This window comes from Lissotriton vulgaris, chromosome 1_1, assembly GCF_964263255.1.
Source record: "Lissotriton vulgaris chromosome 1_1, aLisVul1.2, whole genome shotgun sequence".
NCBI classification, from domain to species: Eukaryota; Metazoa; Chordata; class Amphibia; order Caudata; family Salamandridae; genus Lissotriton; species Lissotriton vulgaris.
In genome coordinates, this window is record NC_141685.1 from 1,749,755,062 (window position 1) to 1,749,774,488 (window position 19,427).

General features: G+C 41.4%; 1 protein-coding gene across 1 annotated transcript in view; it reads left to right on the top strand.

Annotated features, from left to right (window-relative positions):
• The window catches only part of HMGA2 (high mobility group AT-hook 2), a 290,944-nt gene that overhangs the window by 44,419 nt on the left and 227,098 nt on the right, over nt 1-19,427 (top strand). The window contains exon 3 of the mRNA XM_086919034.1: nt 12,893-12,940. Coding sequence (XP_086775160.1) covers nt 12,893-12,940 — 48 coding nt within the window. The remainder of the gene's footprint in view (nt 1-12,892; nt 12,941-19,427) is intronic.

Genomic DNA, 19,427 nt, shown 5'->3' on the forward strand with positions numbered 1-19,427 from the left:
CCATTGCTTGTTGCTTCCTCCCTCTCCCGTAACTGCTTGTGTCTCCCCACACCCTCCTGCTTCGCTCTTTGGTCCGATATATACTGAAATACCAGAAAAACAGACAGACATTCTGGATAGTTGCACGTATGGTAATTTAATGCTGCTGAACACAATGCGTTCCAGCTATCGCCTTGGTCACGCTGGAAACACATAGTCACCCACTTCCCTATGAAGCCACAATTCAGCCTCATAGAAAGAGGACTACTACCACCATCAAGGGAAAAAACAACGGGCGCCATCTTACCATCATGCATATGTCAATCAATAAAAGTTTACTATGAGATTTTCAATTATCTTAGTGCCTGATGTATTTGTACACGGTTGGATTTTATAAATAAAATAATATATAAAATTAATAATACAATTTGGAAATGACCAGCACGAAAAACTGTGTACAATAAATACAATTGCCAAGTATGACACATACATAATTATGACGATTTGAAACTAATTTATCAAAGTTCATGAATCCGATAAGGAAGCTCATTCTCAGCCGCTTATTTATCATTGCATAGTATACGCATGCGCATTGGCTACCAAATCACGCATCAAAGAAGAGATCTCGCCCCAGTGGGCTTAAGACACATAGTTGATCAGAATACCAACTATACATAGTTCGTATTAAACCGCCTATTCGTCATATCATGCATACGGCAAATATATGCACATATATGCCGCTTATTTATCATTGCATAGTATATGCATGCAAGTTGGTGACCAATTAAAGCATCAGAGAAGAGATCTCACCCCAGTGGACTTAAGACGCATAGTTCATCAGAATACCAACTATACATAGTTCATATCAAACTGCCTATTCGTCAAATCATGCATATGGCAAATATTTGCACATATATGTCAATGTCCAAATCACACCCTAATCTGGCCCAGATGGGCGTAAGCTGCACTAAGACACACAGTTCATTAAAGTAACAACTGTACACAATCTTGCCCAAGTGGGCTATTTGATGTCAAACGATCTTGTGTCACAGCTTCGACAGAACAGCTCGGTTAAGTGATATACCATACCTATAAAAAATACAAAAACTGTGACAATAATTAAAATACAATAAAATACATCGGGAAACCTTCTTATACAGCCAAAATTCTCTCTCCTATATATACAATTATTCTACATCAGTTGTGCAAGTGCACTGCCAGTTCCTCGCTTGAATTTAGCCCCATTGGAGTCATAGTTTCCAATTCCACAATGTACCTTGACTGCAGTTGTCGTAAGAGAAGCACCCTGTTTCCACCTCGCACATTTGCAGTCACGGTGTCTATGACCACCATCCGCAGTAATTTCTCATTCTGGAAGTGGTGGTCAAAGAAGTGCCTTGCAACTGGATACTGTCTATTGTTATGTCTGATTGCCCTAACATGTTCCAATACTCGCTATTTGGCACCATGAATGATACTACCTATATATGGTATGGCATGTTACATGGGGAGATCAGGGCATATACACAGTGTGTAGTAGTACAAGTAAGAGTTTTTTGGATCTCCCACTTTCTGCTTATACTGGAAATAGCCAGTGTGGAGCAGTGAACACTGTTGCTAGAGGCCTTACATTTCCTGCAGCAACGGAAACCTGAACGACTATTGTTATTGCTTTTCATATTCTTAGTTACCAAATTGGGGCTAAGTTCATCTTTCAATGATCTATTCTTCTTGAATGATATTTGAGGACTACTTTTCAAATATTTTTGCAAGTGGCTATCTGTCAACAATACATGCTAGTGTTTTTGTAACACCTGTCGCATGTCCTGTGCCTGCCCTGAGTACGTTATAATAAATCTCAGAATATCAGATTCTTCATTATCTCTAACAGGATGTAACAGCTGTTACGAGTGACAGAATCTACCCTTTTACATGCATCCTGTGGGTCCCTTGCTCACTGTGCCACTGCATTCAAGCTAGCCTGGCTGAAGAATTGTGACATACTCTGAAACCGGTCCCAGGATGCTTATTTCCGGTCCAATTAGGACCTGGCCTGGCAGTTCGGTCTGGACTGTTCCCATCGGGCACAGGGTAAAGACTGATTTGCATATGGCTGGGTCCAAACTGGGGTGCTGTAGTGGGCAAAAGAACGATGGATTTAACCCAGATCTTTTGACTGGGGAGAATGTTTGCATTGTCAGAATTCTGTCCATCATTTGTTTGCTGTAACACTTTTCGCCCTAAGTAGGATGGGTACGCCCAGATGTGGGTCCCTTGCTCACTGTGCCTCTGGATTCAACCTAGCCTGGCTGAAGAATTGTGACATACTCTGAAACCGGTCCCAGGATGCTTATTTCCTGTCCAATTAGGACCTGGCCTGGCAGTTCAGTCTGGACTGTTCCCATCAGGCACAGAGCCAAGACTGATTTACATATGGGTGGGTCCAAACTGGGGTGCCGTAGTGATGCTCAAAATATTATGCTTAAGCTTCTGAAATCTCTAAGCGAGTCTATCAAAGCTATAAAGCTCATTACTCTGAATTGATTTACAATTGTCTGAGCTTGATTTCATGTTTGTTGTCCCAGATTACTTCATGCATGTCATTTCTGCATCTCCTGAATAGTCCTTTCTTGGCAGTAAAAACACTTGAGTTGACGGCTGTTTGTGGGATTTAGAAATCTTGGTTTGCTAGCCAGTAGTTTAATCGTGATGTGGTCTGGTGCGAACACCTGGAACGATTACCTTGAGCTATTTGACTTTTACTTATACTTGATGCCTTGAACCTGAGAATTTGAATGCGCTACAATGCGGTCAACTCTGGCTGTATCCTAGCCTTTTTTGGTTTTTTGTACATTTTTAAGCAATGTTGCACAGGAGCTTGCACTGCTGTGTAACATATCTTAAAAACATTAACACAACCAATAGACCTCACATAGGTGAGACATATTGGCTTTACCAATGCTTGTTTTTACTATAACCTTAAAAAAATCTTCATTCTTATTTTTGAAAAGACACTTTTCAGATGGTTGTTTTAATAACCTGTTAGATTAGTAAATAATTAGCATAACTTAAAACGGAGCTTTTAATTTCATACCCATGTGCACCTGCAGATTAATTCATTTTCTTGTTGAGCTCTAAAAGTCTCACTCAATAAGTATCTAAATCTCTGGAATAACTTGTGCTCTAAACTTCTTTTGTACCTTCCCGGTTTCATTATTTTTTTTTTGACAGTAAAGTAATATTTATGTAAGGAAACCCTTTTCGTTTCTCCTATCAGCATAAGCACCTTTTGGAAATGTGTCTCATGTTAAATTTTGTGAATGTACGACCTCTGTTCAAAGATATTATAATTAGATAAACAACAGAGTTTTATGAAGATCAACTTTTTTACCGAACAGGGACATTTTCTAGGGTTTTCTGTAACTGAGATCAATTTTATTTTTTATTTTGAAGCAAGTTGAAACTTTGATATTAATACTATCCACTCCTTCAAGCTTCCAGGGTCGCAGAATATTGTGGGTGCTTTAAGGTGTGCATGATTTATACTGACTTTAGAGTTATGTTGTTTTCAGCACTTGCTTAAAAACAAAGAATTAACACACAATGTTTCCTTCTAAAATGATTATATGGAGTGCATGAGTGTATGCCTTCCTTCTCGGATGAATCCCTTACACTTGTCTGGGAGAATCATTGATGACCTATGAAAATGCTGCTTTTGTTCTTAGCGGGCAGAGGTGAATTGTAATTCTTGACAGCACAAATCCTTTGAAAGGATGGTGAGGCTAGTAAAACGCACAACTTCTACTTTCCCATGACAATTTTTCATGTGTGACAGCGATGCCTTCATCTTAAATATAAGAGTCTTTTTCTGTGGTAGTGAATATTTGTTTTACCATTTTTGAATATCCTAGGACAAGTCACCTTTGTGTGTTTCTTTGCAGAAAGCAACACTGGAGAATCAAGATTAAATGATGGTGGGTTGGCAGGCAATGTTCATGCCTTGCAATTAATTGGGTGTGGTTCTCTAGGAAGTTGTCAATGACTGCTACTGAAAATGTGGGAGAATCCATTTTAAAGATGGTTCCAATTGTACTAATCCAGGATTTGTTAGGCAGAGGTATAGTTTATCTGTTTAGCTTGCCTTTTGTGGTTACCTTCGCAATTTAGACATTTAAAAAAACATAACATCAGTTCAAAATCTATGCCTGAAGCTATAATAAATCCTCAATATCTGTATGTGTGGGATGAAGACGGTTAGTAGATAGGAGGTTCCCTGGTTACTCCATGTGATCCTGCGGTTGGAAGAACAGAATCTCCAGCTAAATCTACTCTAGACTGTCTGCTTTGGAAGTAGAGAAACTGGAGAGTAAGCCCTTCTGATGAGCTTTTGTGTCATGATGGCATCGACTACCTTCGCAACAGTTTAACACATTAAGCAGCCTACACAAATTCAGAGAGCGGTGTACTATTGCTCTATATACTGAACACTTCACTGTGGTGTCTGACGCCAAGCCAGTGTTTTCTGTGAAATACCGCCTTATGTGATCCACCACTATGGAATGGAACGCAGAGTAATGGAGGGTTTCCGGGGATAGTTTTCATGTCTGATATTCTGTATTTGCCAACTTTCCCGCTACCGCTGCATTGCAATAGAATATCTATGAGTGTGTGTAGTGCATGCATCCTGAGTAGATGGAATACTCTCTGCATTCAGGATGAAGGGAGTACCATTCATAAATCCTGCATATCTCATGGCCATTGCTGAAGGCATTTTTTGCCGCAAGGGCTTGAGATTAAAGGCGGGATAGAGCAGTCCATCAAAACATCAGGCATGCAATCAGTCTCCACTCTATATGAAAGTTGCCTTTGCGTTGATCAGTAGGGACAGTGTAAGAGTGGACACAAATGTGGACAGGACTGCATTTGCATGTAGACAGTCACCAGTGAAAGGGGAGGCTCCATATAATACCCCTTCAAGAACTGAATACGCGCCCTCCTGATCTGCCCTCTTTGTTTTTGTGATGAATGGGACCCCAAGAACCACTCACATGAGCACTCCTCTTGCATAACTTGAGTAAGTGGTACCCACTGTGTGCCCTCGCCAGCGTCTTTGTAGTGTGGCTTACTCAGGGGCAGTTTAGTGTGTCTCTTTTAGGCATGTGACGTAAATAGGTCGCCTCTTTAGATAACTGTAGTCTCTAATATTTTGTGGAGGTTGCCATGCCCCTAACATTCTAGGTCAGGACATTATAATGGGGTAGCACCACTATCACGCCATGCTATGTCCTCTGATGAGCAAAGTGCATCAATACTCCAATTCCAGGTTCCCCCCTCCACCTCGCACCCACCATGGCCCTCATATTAGAGACCACCCTGGCAGGGGCTATGGAACTCACCCAGCTTTCAATATGCCCAGGAAAACTGTGCAGTCCATCCTGAAAGGTGACGGAGGTTAACCGTACAAGCGGCCATAGTCTAGAGAATGTCTTCCTCCCGACACCACCTCCCCTAGTCAGCTCCACTAGTCAAATGAAAAGGTCTCACTGCCACCACCATTTGAAGCCATGCATTTAAGATCTTGTCAGCAGTCCCACATCAGATCACTGGCCTCACCTGATCTAGATATTCAAGGAGCTGAATTCTTGGGGTGAATAGCAAACTAATACATAACCATTTTCATATGATCATTTCAGCAGTCATTGGCACAAGTTCTGGGCCCGGTCTCAGGTCATCCACAGCGTCCTCAATGTCCACTCTGTCCATGCTTGATTGGACAGTCTCATTGTCTTGCAGTCCTGTCTGAGGGTTATTTTGCTCATTCCTTGGAAGCTTGCTCTATGGTACGTCTACCTTGTGGTCTCCTGGAAGATAAGCGTCTGTATCTACAGGTTTACCATTCGTCAGTGCCAGATTTGACAGTCGATCTCGTCCCCTCCACCCCCTCCTTGTCTTGAACCACCTCCAGGCATCCACTGGGGCAGTGAACTACCAAATTGTGTCTCCATCCAAGACAAGGAGCTTAGCAGGAGACCTCATGGCATAGCGTAGGTTCTTCTGATGGAGACGTTTCTTGACTTCCAGGAACAATTCATGTCTCTTCTGGAAGTCCTCTGTTTAGTCTAGGAAAATATGAACTATACAGTTTTCAACAGTTCATGGGCCTTTGCTACAAGAGACCTCTAGAATGTGGTCTCAGTCTTGATAATGTTCAACACAGAAGAAAGCATAAAAGTTTTCCAGGAAGCACAGCACCACTCCTCCAGGTAAAAATGCATGCTGGGAGCCTCCACCTTCTCTGGTAAATTACCAATATGCACATTATTTCTGCGAGAGCGTCCCTCAGCATCATCTGCTTTTAATTTCAAATATTATAGGTGATTGCACAGCACCTGAAGTTGCACTTGCATTTCTTGCACAGGGGGACGTATTGTTGCATGGTTTAATTGGCTTCCACATGATCTGAGGTTTTTTTATGGTCCACTCTGAGCAACTCCAATTCCAAAGCCGGGCATCAATTTTTGGCTCCAGTGTAGATTTGACAGCGAGGATGGCTTGTAGGATGGTCTCAAATTTACCTGTGCGCTCCTTGAGTGTTGCAGCATCTGCACTGCTAGAGGCCAGTTGGTGAGCCATCTCCTCAGCTGTGAAGTCAGTGTCCTCATGCAGTTCCCTCCCCTGAACCCCATGAGGCCTTGTAGCTTACCCATAACTGCTTACCCAGTGCTACGGCCTCTGTCTCCTGCACCCCGTACCTTAAATAGTACACGCTGTTGTGGTGAGCAATCCAGGGGCGTAGATGTCCGGAGCAAGGTGTCAGTGGTGACCACTAGAGAATACTCACAGAAAGCAGCATTCAGCCCCAGTCAAGGAATGTCCTGCAGGGTAGCATGTGATTTGATGGGCGCTGCAGGAGGCAGTATCAGCGGAAGCCTCTCCACAGGCCGTCTTCTCACAACCTGCACCCAAAGGCAGAGTGGGTGGAACGGGACACAACCTCTGAAAGGATCCAATATGGGAGCATGACCTCCCGCGCCTGATGTTGTAGGCCAGCTACAAGGCTGCTCCTGATTGGCGCAGTCCTCCCTACGAACCTGAGAGCCTGTAGTGCTCTCTCGCTGGCAGGCACTGGAGATCACGTCATGGCACTCCGTACTCTTCTCCTCCCAGAAATGGAGGCCAGTGCTTCAGGTGTAGTGGTAGGACCGTTTATAGCCTGCATTCCCTTATCTGTCGTACATGGCCCCTCCCCGAAACAGCGGACAAGGTGGGGCCTCTCAAGATAACAGGGGCCAACTGGGGCTGGGGAATCAGAGCAAAGTGAGGATGCTGCTTGTGGGCGATCCGAGTATAAATGTGGGGCCCTTTCCTTTTAGTGCCTAGGACTACTTTCGCCCCCAGGCTGAACATGGCTACCTTGCATACCTTTCTTCTGAAGTCTAGCTCTCTCTGACATGATCTTGGTTCAGTTCAAACAAAGCCAGCAGATTAATGTGAAAGATTAATGAAGAATTAATGAAGTAGATTCCAGGGACTTTAACATACTGGTGCTTTTGTGAAGATGTGCAGATTACTCTTTCAAAACGATTGCCAGGAATTCCGCATTAAGCATTACAAACTTGTAGGTTAAATGCTTCATTTGCTTTGATTGGAAGGAAACGCTGCTCAGCGAAAATGCCCAGATAGGGTGAGAGTTTACAAATCATTATCCTTGCATGTGCTGTCATGTGTGGGAAAAAAAGCGCCTACCACCACTTATGTTTCACACATAGGTAAGCATGTTTGGTGAGTCAGCGTTGCAGAGGCCAAGTGTAGTGTCCTGATGCACCCTTAATGCACAATCATTGATTTGTGATCACGGCCCAGTCCACGCATGTGGTAAGTTTTCGTTCAGGTCATGCGTATGTCGTGCCTAATTTTACAAACACGTGTTGTAACCCAAGAATTTTGGCGATTGAAGCTCAGTCATGATTCTCATTATGAAGTCCCCAGAGGCTTACTACAACATACCCTGGAATAGTGACAAAAGTAGACCTATCAAGAGCGCATTTCCTCTGGTATAATGGTCCACGTTGGCTACACGCCCCACTCCTCAACCAGCACATGGTACCTACAGTATTTGCAGTATTTGTTCCAGGCCCAGGCACCATTACTTCGAGAGCGCAGGAGGCCTCGCTTCTGATTGCTGCATCACACAACATTGTCAATAAGTACATTTCATAATAAAATAATTGTCTCTACAGTGAAATCGGGAACCTGTGAGGGTCAGCTAGTGCTCATCAAATGCAGTTTATACAAACATTTTGTACTACAGATGTTGTTCGCAAACAACATGTCTACACCTTACTGGAAAGTTTATGGCCATTAATATTACTGGGCTCCCTGTTGATTCAAACTTGAGAATGCAGAGGTCCAATATTTTGAAAGCATATTCTACCATTGTGTATTGGAACACACCTCTGTCCTTCCTAGAAAGCATACAGTCCTGAGGCAAATAGGAGGTGCAGGTGCATGACACCTAAAGATAAGACCCCTATGCGTTTTGCAGGGATTATGTTGGCAGCAGATGCACCGAAAATTTCTTCAAGGTTATTCAAGTCTTTTATCCGACCGCACAAGATGCAATGAGGACAAATGTAAACTGAGGCAACATGAAATGAGGAACTTTTGCTCTTTGTATTATTTACTGGGGGCTGTCCTTATAATTATGCGAGGTATGGCGTCCAGTGGGTAATGTGGTGTCACTTTCAGGAACATAGGTCAGTTTCAAAGCTTCACAGCAATGACAGAAGCTACGCAGCAAGAAAAAGTGTTTTGTAGCCCTATTATAAATCCAATGTTGGGGAATAACCCACTATAATCCAAGTGTGGCAATATATAGCGCATTAGAAGAGAAAATGTATACAGTTCCACCATACATGTAGAGCAGTTCATACTTCTTCAATGAATCAATCAGGCGTTTATAATGCACAACTACTCACCCGAAGGGTCTCAAGGTGATAAGGGGGGGAGGGGGGTGGGCGCGCAGCTCCCGAAAGGTCACAGAGATCTGATGAAAAGCCACGTCCTGAGGTCCTTCAAGAACTTGGGGAGTTAAGGCGTCTGTCGGAGGTGGAGAGGGAGGGAATGCCATGCCTTGGCAGCAAGGAGGGAGGAGGAGCGTCATCCTGATCTGGTCTTCTTGGTGTGAGGTACCATTGCAAGGGAGACCTGGGTCGAGAAGAGGGAACGCTGAGGGGCGTGGGATGGGAGGCGGTGGTTGAGATCTTGAGAGAGCTGTGGTTTTACCTACGACTTCTTCAGCATTTAATGGATGTCCGATCCTCCCAATGGTGGGAGAAGTGGTGACTGAGGACATTGTGGACGGTGGTTGCAGTTCAACCTCATTGGGCCATTAACACTGGGCTTGATAGCACTGCCTAGGGTTCACTGCAGTGCTCTTGGGTGGGCTAAAGCGTCCAGGAGACTATTTGGTGTTTCTCCTTATCTGCTCACAAATCTTCTACATGGGTGAAGGGAGGGTAGAGCATTAGTGACATAGAATTTAGCTACTTCCACAGTGGTCTACTTTCTTCACAGCCCACGCATGGCACGTTAACAGTACCACATGATAGGAACATGGGCTGGGACAGCCATTGATGCACTGCTCTGCGTGGAGAAGACCCACGGAAATGGGGTTATTACTCATTTTGTAAGTGTGGGTGCTGATCAGCTCTCACACTCTCTTAGAGACTAGGCCATGGGGTTTCATAATACCAAAGCATCTGCTCATGTATTGCTATAAGAATAAAGTGCTCTGGACATAAAGTTTGCAGTTTGTTATGAAGCCCTTAATGTTTTCCTGAAGGGGCACCCTTGCCCCACAAAATTATTAGCTAATTTAATAAAGAGTTATGCTGTGTATGGAACTTGGTAAATGGAGGAGAATCATTTTGATTGCACAGGAAACTACTGAGAATAGGTGTGTCTCTGATTGGCCATAGTGTACAACTCCGCCCACTGTACTGGAGTGCTTATAAAATACATGAGAGCCTGCAATTCCTTTATAGAAATCCTGCATATAATTTCCTTTTAACTCCAGAATTGTGAAGTTTCTAGTCACTTGTACTAAAGTGATGACGTAACTCTTCAACTGTAACATGTTACAGTTGGCTTCTCTCAGCCCAGTGCCTGCTGCCAGCAGCCAAGATGAAAGGCAGGTCAGGTAGCATCAATAAAGCTGCAGTTTAAACAAAGAAATAAAAATAAAAAATTGCTTGTGGCTCCCCAGGCATGATTTTCTTACTTTAATGCTGGGCAGCAGAAACAAGATGTTTATGCAGGGGTGTAGCTTTTGGAGGGGGGGGGGGGAGGAGTGGTGCGGGGCTGGTGGGGGGAGAGGGATGGGGCTGGGGGGCTGTTACAGCCCCTAACAAATATATGTTCTGATAAAAAGTTGGGTACAAGTGCTTTCAGTCGAGTCTGGTGAGGTGTCTATCAGATCTCACCAGAGAGTTTCACATATAAACAAATAAAAATGCACACACTCCCTGTTTTTAAATTCTTCGAAACAGTTTTTCCCCTTCAAAATCTTGTTTTCCCTTACTGACTAACCCTACCAATCTGCACTACTCTCCCTTTCCATTGACCCTGAAGGACCTCTCCTGCACCTTAACATTAAATGCTAGTATGATTGTTGGAAAATCTGAAGCTCATCCCCTCACACCCCACACTCCAATCTTACTCACCAAGTTAAGCCCCTGTGTGTACGGCAAACATGTTTTTTCCACACTAGGCCACTGATTTTCCACACTATGAGCCACTGAAGAAAGATAGAATCTCTGTCTGTATGCTTCTAGACAGTCTGAGCCACAGTATGTATGGACTGACTTATGTTGTACTGATTCCAATATCTTTTTGAGAAATTTACCACATGTTTTTTAGGGTGTTTAATTTGACAGTACATAGTCTGCTTGTATTCTTGTCCACAATGAATGTGTCGGGGTGAAGCACCAAGGGTTGAGGTGGTTTGTCGAAAGGAGAATGATATGCCCATTTATTATAATAAATAAAATATCCTCTGCCGTACATCAAAAAGGTATTACAAGTCACTCAGTTGCATGACCCTATTAAATAATTTGGCCTTCGGCCTCATTCCTCTATATGATCGTGGAACTCCTCAGTGACCTTCAATATACTTAGAATGTACAGAGGGGGTACTTAATCACATATATTATATTGTTGTTTATTGACTTCTATGGAAAAACATACATCTTGGCACTTAAGAAAGCCTCTTTATTGACTACAGTAGCCCCTTCAATCCACTCAGTAAAGGATAATAGATCGTAATCATCACAGCTAACCTTGTACAATGCTAACCTCATGCTATATGATTGCTATATGATTGCCCACATGTGTTGACCTTAAATTCAGTGTAGTTCTGAGTCTCTGCATGGTGTAAAGAGCATAATACCGCAGATTTCTTCTTTTTTGATCCGTCCCTCTAGCAGAAGAAGATACGGCGAAAACTGTTATTTGTGAATTTGGAATGGGTGGGATGTTTTTGAACTCCTCTCATTTTGGTCCTAAGTGGAATAAAAATGCAATTGCTCCCTCTTGTTTACCCGCCAGAGCTTGTATTTGTTAGATAGTTCAAGAAACCAAAAGGCTACATAAACCCCGCTAATGACGTCATACTATTCACTCGTCTAACTTGCTGCTTTTGTGTTTTGTACTCCTCGCTTTCCTGCTTTGTAAAATGATTGTGATGCCGATTGTAAACAACACAGGGATTTAGAAAGACTAAAGTTATCTTTTTCTGTTTGTGTCAATAACTATTTCCAATGAAAACAATGCCAAAGAAAGTGTTTTTTGTTTTCACTCTCCATCTGATTTTCCCTCAACTAATGTTTTTTAGGTTGAGCGCTGCTCTGGGAGGCATTTTGTATTCAGTGATGGACTTGAAGCTCTGCCCACTCTGCACCCATCTTTTCCATTGGCTTGCATCATTGTCAACTGTAAATTGTGGCTTTTCATTGGCAATAGGCTTAGTAGTCCCTCCTTAGTACCGCCTTGTCATCTGTTGTATCCCCTTGAGTACACCCCTGTTACGTGTGTGGTTACTCAGTAGTCTTTAATTTAATTACAGACTCCGAGCACAGTTTTGTAACTCTCCTGACGCCTTTTTAAAATCTTTATAGCAACAGGCACCAAAGGCATTTTTCAAAGCAATAGGTCTTTAAAATCAACACATAAATTAAAGACATTGTCATTTACAATGCCAATAGCTCAAACTCTTGTAAATGCCAGACCTATTGCATTGCAAATGCGTGTTCTTCAAGGTTACAGTTTTTATGAAAATGCTGTTGCATATGTAGTACTAAAGCAACCTTTAATGCAGGGTTAATATACTTGGCTGCAGAAAAGTGATTTATGTTCTATATTTCTTTTTGTTTACTGTATGCCTATGAAATTGCGTTGTTAACAATTTCATGTTCTCTAATGCAATATGCTCCAAGGACTATACAATACATGGGGTCCTAGGCAGGCCACACACATACACACTTGTAGTTGTTTATTAATTGTTTGCACACTACAGTCAACCTGTGTGTGCGTGGATTCCACCCGAGGAAACCTACTTTTTTTTGCCCAGTGTCCTTGCAAAAAGCTGAGAACATATCCTTTAAACCTAGTTCAAGTATACATCGAAGCAATCCAGTCAAACACAGACCCCTCTCAAAGGCAGTGAGCATCCAAAAACTGCTGTTGATGGCCGGAGGATGGCAGTTTTACACAACAACACCACTGATATGTGATTACCCCGACCTCTAGCGTATGTCAAGAAGTGGTAATGTAGCATATGCTGAAAGAAGCTATGTTCTGGGGTCTAATGGCTACTGAAACTAAGCTCTTTCCACTTTTTCCTCTGACATTCTAGAAAGAAACAACTGGAGAGAAACGGCCTAGAGGGCGACCAAGAAAATGGGTAAGTCCTTTTTGAGCTCTGATAGATTTCTTTAATAACTGGTTCCTGAATGTACATTTGTAGTTCATGGATTAAAAAGTTATTTTCTACTTACAAAATAAATAGCTCCATAACACTGTTTACTGCTGCTGTGAATTCAGTGTAGTAAAATTGCAGTTAATGCTTAAGCAAATAGAGCACATACAGAGCATTTTTTATATATATGTTTCTTAGAGTGGGGCATTGTTCCTGGTAAGGCAGTGTACTGTTCATCACACCAATGGCCTGATTACAAGTTGCTCGTAATATTCCAGCCTATTCGTTAACCCCTGTTTACACATGGGTTAGAATTGCGAGCTCGAAGGTATTGAACACATCCAATATTTATTGGATGCGTTAAATAACTAATTCTTTGTTGAATTTCAGCAGTTCAATCTTGCCAAAATTTAACAGGGGAAAACAGTCTTTACCGTATCATTCGGATTTTGGTGCATTGAACACCAAAATCTGCATGTTATGGACCATAAACATATGGTGGATAGTGGAATGGAGCTATATGTAGGGTGCTCATAACCTAAGCTAGTTTGTATTATCTGATATAGTTATTGTGTATCTCTGGATCCATAATAAGCCCTAAATAGGGCTCCTGGAATTATGCGAATGTGCGGGCACTTTCTTTTCTCAATATTATGGATTTGCTGCATTTGCCACACAACCCATCATCTGCTCCATAACTTGCAGAGTTTAACAATAAAATAGTTTTTAGCTCAAGCAGTTCAAAAGTTCTAAAACACAGTAAATTGTGTTGCCACAAAGTGGTAGACCCTTTAGAAAGATTGACTGGTCACCTTTCTGGTGATTATTGCTGTATATGGGTGTGAAATTAGTACTACTGAGGTGCAACCTATGTCCAGGCAGTGTTAGCAAGCATTGAAATGACAAAACAAACTAAAGTAATGCTATCACAAAATGTGCGCATTAAGCAGCATAATTTGCCATTTCTTGCCACATAATTCAATCAACCGTGCTGCATAATTTGGCCCTCCCCTGCAGCAAAGTTGAAGTGACCAAGGCTATAACAAATGCTTAATGCTGAGTGGCTTGCATTAATCACCAGAACACTAAAACCTATTTAGTAGACCATAATGTGCACATTAACCAGCACATTTTTAGACCAAAGCCTACCAGACAGCAAAGCTGTCTGGTTTGCCAACAACATCTTTGGGTCATTCTGAAAGCTTACCTGGGAATGCATTCCACCCATTGCTTACCTTTAGCTTTGTGGTTTGTAGCTCACATTTGTCTGCTTTCTATTTGTTGGCTCTATTTGTTTTAGACTGTCCAGCTCAAGGTCATCCCTTCCCTTGCCCAACATCTATGTACTGTATTCTTCCACCAATACTGGGTTTCAGTAAACATGCCTTTAAATTGTGTTCCTATCTTGTCACAGTTGCTGTGTATTCAAAGATAAAGGTCAAATGTCATGCTCTGTTTTGTGATGGAGTTTGTGTTTTACTTTTCTTTCTCTGACTTCAAAGTGAGAAGATTTATGTGACTATCTTCCCAGGTACTGGGAAAACATGTTTTTTTTTCTAGCACACAACAGAGGAGAGAGGTCTGTTCTTTAGTTGATCTATAAAGATATCCAGGATAGTAATTCCAAAATCCACTGAACTTTTTTAAAGCATTGTGTGCTGTATTTATTAGTATATTGTTAACTACAGCGACACATGTTTCACCCAAAGGCCAGGAGGCCAAGACTTTTTCAAGGGTTTGTAATCCTGTGGTTGAATGAGTGAGAATAAAGAATAAATGCAAAGATCACTGTAGTTTCCATGTTTCACTATAAAATTATATAACCACAGACAGGATTTTTGCCTTGAGAAAGTACACTAGTGTGTCTCTATGTACAGCACCAGAAATCTCCTGCCAATTATAGTGTCCTTCCACTTACTATAGTTAGGATTGGATTACCTTTTTGACTAGATTTCAGGAAATTGAAATGTTTATCAATTACTTATTTCCCTTCTGGTTTCATGCTATGTCTAACAATAAACCGTGACTGGCCAAGTGTTGAACAGGAAATCAAGTTTCCTGTTGACCAAAACCTTGCAGAATTCATTAATTCTTTTTATTTTATTTTATTTTACACAATATCAGGCATGTTTTGAGGGTTAAAATGTCCATGCAACTCTTCCTAATAATCAGACTGGAAAGTATAAATTCTACTGAACTTCGTGCCTGAATCACCCCATGCCTTTGGCTTAGACTTTGTTAAAGCACACAATTGTTTGTTTCTTTCTGATAGCATAGGGGCAGGTTCCTCACATAGAAGCAGGGTGCTAGTGTGAGCCCTTTTAGTCGGAATGAGCATCCGCACTGTTTATAGCAGATTTTGATGGACTGTTTGAAAGACTTTTACCCTCTTTTACTTTTCTTTTTTTAGTGCCCTAGTTTCTCACAGAGGTGTGGAGGGACCTATGTGCGGCTGAACTTGCTCTTCAATAATTGGTTCTTGAGTGGAGTGGGAAAACAGTGTGGTTGCTTCTGTGGTCTATGTCAGATACTCTTTGGCCACTTAGGCAAAGGTAGATGTAAATCTAAGGGACTGGCAGTAATTGTTCATAAAGTTATGGTAAGCCTACCAGCCCTGAACCAGACCAGATATTAATGTTTCCATGAAATCCACTTACTGTAACTCAAACCAAACCAAACAAAGTAAGTGTAACCCCTCTATCTTAACTCAGTTCTTGCTTTCATAGACCCATATCTGCTACAACAGCCCAGATACATGACCCCATACCTTTGATATCTGTACAGTTTAGGGATTCTTTGTGACATACTGTTTTTATTTTTTTAAGAGATAACTTTTTGTCTCTTTACTAAATTGGAGTAGGTTTGAGGAAATTGTAATGGATACTGGGATGTTGTTCTAGATTATCTGTGCATAGATGGAGAAGGCCTGTTGACTTGCTATTGTTCTTTTGTTTCACTTCTTGGACTCCATTCTGATGCTGTATTGGTTCTGGGTGTGCTGAGAACTACCATAGATTGTGAACTTGTCAGCAAGATTTGCAGGGGTAGAGGTTGTGTTGGTTTTGCAATTGATGCAGCTGGTGCAGGTCAGAAAGGGGAGACAGGAAGTACTTTCAAAATGGACGTTGGATGTCCTTAAAGGGGGTGGGTTGTGAAGGGGCAGAGTGAAGTCAGGGAGGCCATGAGCAGGGCATTGCTACCATCCTGATACAAGAATGAGGGCTTGAGCTGCAGTTCTGAAGTGTCTTTCAGGGAGGATGACTTCACATTCTTTAGTACAGAGAGCTGTAACAAAGTGGTCTCTAGTTACATGGCAATGTGTTCATGGAGGGTGAATTTGGTGTCAGCGGTGAATCCAAATGAATAGGTGGTGTGTGAAAGTTGGGGGTTTAAATCTGTTTAGATCCATGCCTTTGAGGCAGGTTTGGACTAGCTGATTGTTGTTCATGGCATATAACAGGAATTCTATCTCTATAGAGTTGAGCTTCAGGTAGATCGTGGGCACCCTGGCCTGGACATAGGGTTGGTATTGTTTTAGGCAAAGACAATGTTGAATGGGGGAGAAATTCAAGTAGAGTTGTGTATGATTCACAGTGCGCATCTTGGTTTGATCTTAGAACCCATCCTCTATTATCTCTATGTTGAACCCCTTGGAGATGCTGGCATTTTAATTCTTCAGTATATAAATGACACCCACATCTGTCTTATGCTGAACTCTCCTAAATTCTTCTCAAAGATTAAATCTTCTGTATTGCAGTAAAAGTAAAGGAAATACAATTACTTACAAACTGAAAAACATCGATGTATTCCTTGACTTGTCGACTAACCTTTCTAAATCCTTTACAATGTCAAACCAAACGTGCACGATTTTCAACTGTGACAGTGGTTGCAAACACTTTACTGACCACCACTACCTTCTTTCCTGGGGGTCACTTTTAGTTCCACTGGTTCATGGGCTCCCCAATTCGCACAGAGTAGGGCAAAATGTGCTTCTCAGTCACCATCTCCGCTGGGCAAAAAGGCACTCACACCCCTGTTACAAATATATTCCGCCCAGTGTGTAGCAATTGCAACCTAAGTGGCAGACATTTGGGGAGTTGGTGAGCCAAAGACACTTTTGCAAAAATTATTTTCTTCCCTTTAGACAATCCTCACAGTCCCCATATCTGCTCCCCATTTTATTTTATCTGCCACAAGGAGTTGGGCCGAACTTGTTTAAGCGATTTAATTTGCACTCGCCACCCACTTCTGTGGCTATCTATTATGAGCATGGAAGAAGCCCCACTCACAAAGGAGTATAATCTCTGACTGTCTGTCCTGTGATAAAGTTCTTTCCATCCCTTGGTTGGGGTATGTAAAAAAGAAATTGGAAGGAATTAGCCTAACAAATATTTTCTCTGATATAATCTCATGTGCTGCTCTCGAAAGGAAGAAAGCACAAGCTTTATTGATAGAACACTTACAAGGGGAGAGACTTGGGGCCCGATTTTGTTGCGGGTTGGAAAGCTTCCTGACCGAATCGGTTTGATAATGGTTTCTGACCCACTCGGACCGGGAGAGTCCGACCGACGGAGTTCGATGCATCCGGATGCTTCCCGATACGACTTGGTTGTACTCCCGTTGACTTCAATGGGAGCATACGTTCCTAACCGCATCATAATTGGGCCCTCATTGGGGAAGACACATTCCTGATCCGATTTGGAAGGAGCAAATGCCATTAGGGCGCCTTCCAAACCGCATCAGATTCAGGCCCTAGGTGGGAATTCTTTCATAACCACACCAGAATCAGGCCCTACGTGTCGAAGCCCAGAAATCAAATGTTGGGAGTTATTTGGAACTTTAAACCTACGAGTTATTTGTGGAAACTTATTGGAAGCAAGGGGTGCACCCTACTATTTCACTTTAGATCTGGTACGATGAAATATTCGTTGTTTTCTGCTGGGGTACCAGCATAAACCTGACGGCAAAATATGTCCAAAGAATTAATGGTTCATGTTCTCATTTTTTGTGACTCCTATAAATATTGTACAAAAAATGTTTTTAGTACTTCTTATGAGGACTAGAAATTTTCGCAAATTTTTCCAGGCTCTCCACTTTCTACAAGAGTTGTCTTATAATGCAATCTGCCACTGTGTAAGTCAGTTTCGCCGGGCAGCAGCATGTTTTAGGAGCATTATGAACTTTGATTAATCATGCGTTTTGACTTTTTACATTTGCTGTTTATACTCATGATTTTCTGTATTTTATTTATGTTTTATGTGTAAAGTGGGTCTTTTGACTAATTTAATCCTTGAATGTATTTGTGCACTTTTATGGCAGACTTTCAGCCGAATAAAGCTAATTCTGATTCTGACACGTATAATCTGGATGTATCATTTAGTGAGTTTAAGACAATTCTTAATGCAAGCTCCTTGGGAAGCAATCGACAAGAGCTCTAATTGCAACAACAAAAATCACATCCCAGCATGATTAAGATAGAAACCAGAAAAGAACAGAACATTTTTTAAAACCTACCCAGTATTTTAAATTAGAAAGCTACCAGAACATCGGGCGGTGAGAAATTTGAGAAAATTCTTACACACTCTAAAAAAAATCACCACCGCAGTAGTTAGAAGTTTCTCCATATCCTTTGAAGCTCCTGCTAATAGACGTGCTCTCAACAGTTTCTTTGCAAACTCATAACCTATAGACTTTTAACTCCTCTGATAGAGATAATTGTATTACACAGCATCCTTAGTGAAACGTGTGTTGTAAAAAAATTATAATAAATACCTTAATATCAAGGCCGGGGCAACCTGGTTGAAACGCGTCATGTTGGAAGGAAATACATTTGCACTTTAAGAACTTTACCTTTTGTGTGGTCCGTTCCTGTTAAGCGCTGGGTGGAGTTTTGCCCTACTTCGTGTTTCTAAGGATTTGTTTTTCAGATATATATATATATATATATATATATATATATATATATATATATATATAGATAGATAGATAGATAGATAGATAGATAGATATATATATATATATATATATATATATATATATATATATATATATATATATATATATATATATATATATATATATATATATATATATATTTTACAGAGCACCTGAAACACCCTCCCAGGTTACACCACAGTTAGTATGAACTCTTTGGTACTTAAAGCTTCAATTGCTACCAGTCTTTCTTGGCTTTTAATTTAGTACATAAAACACATACCACTTTAAAATGAAATGCTCAGTGCAAGACTTCTTTGAAATATACACACTGGTGCAAGCGAAGGAAAACTAGGTTTATATTATGAATGCACCTGTCAAAATGGCCTGAAGTTAAGTTTGATGAGTTTTCTCCACGTCAATATATGGAACGTGAAACACGGATTTCATGGCAGATTTTGTTACACCCATACACACACATGTAAGTTTCACTGAAAAACACAGCATTGTGTTTATTAGTTCTAGTTCAAGACACACT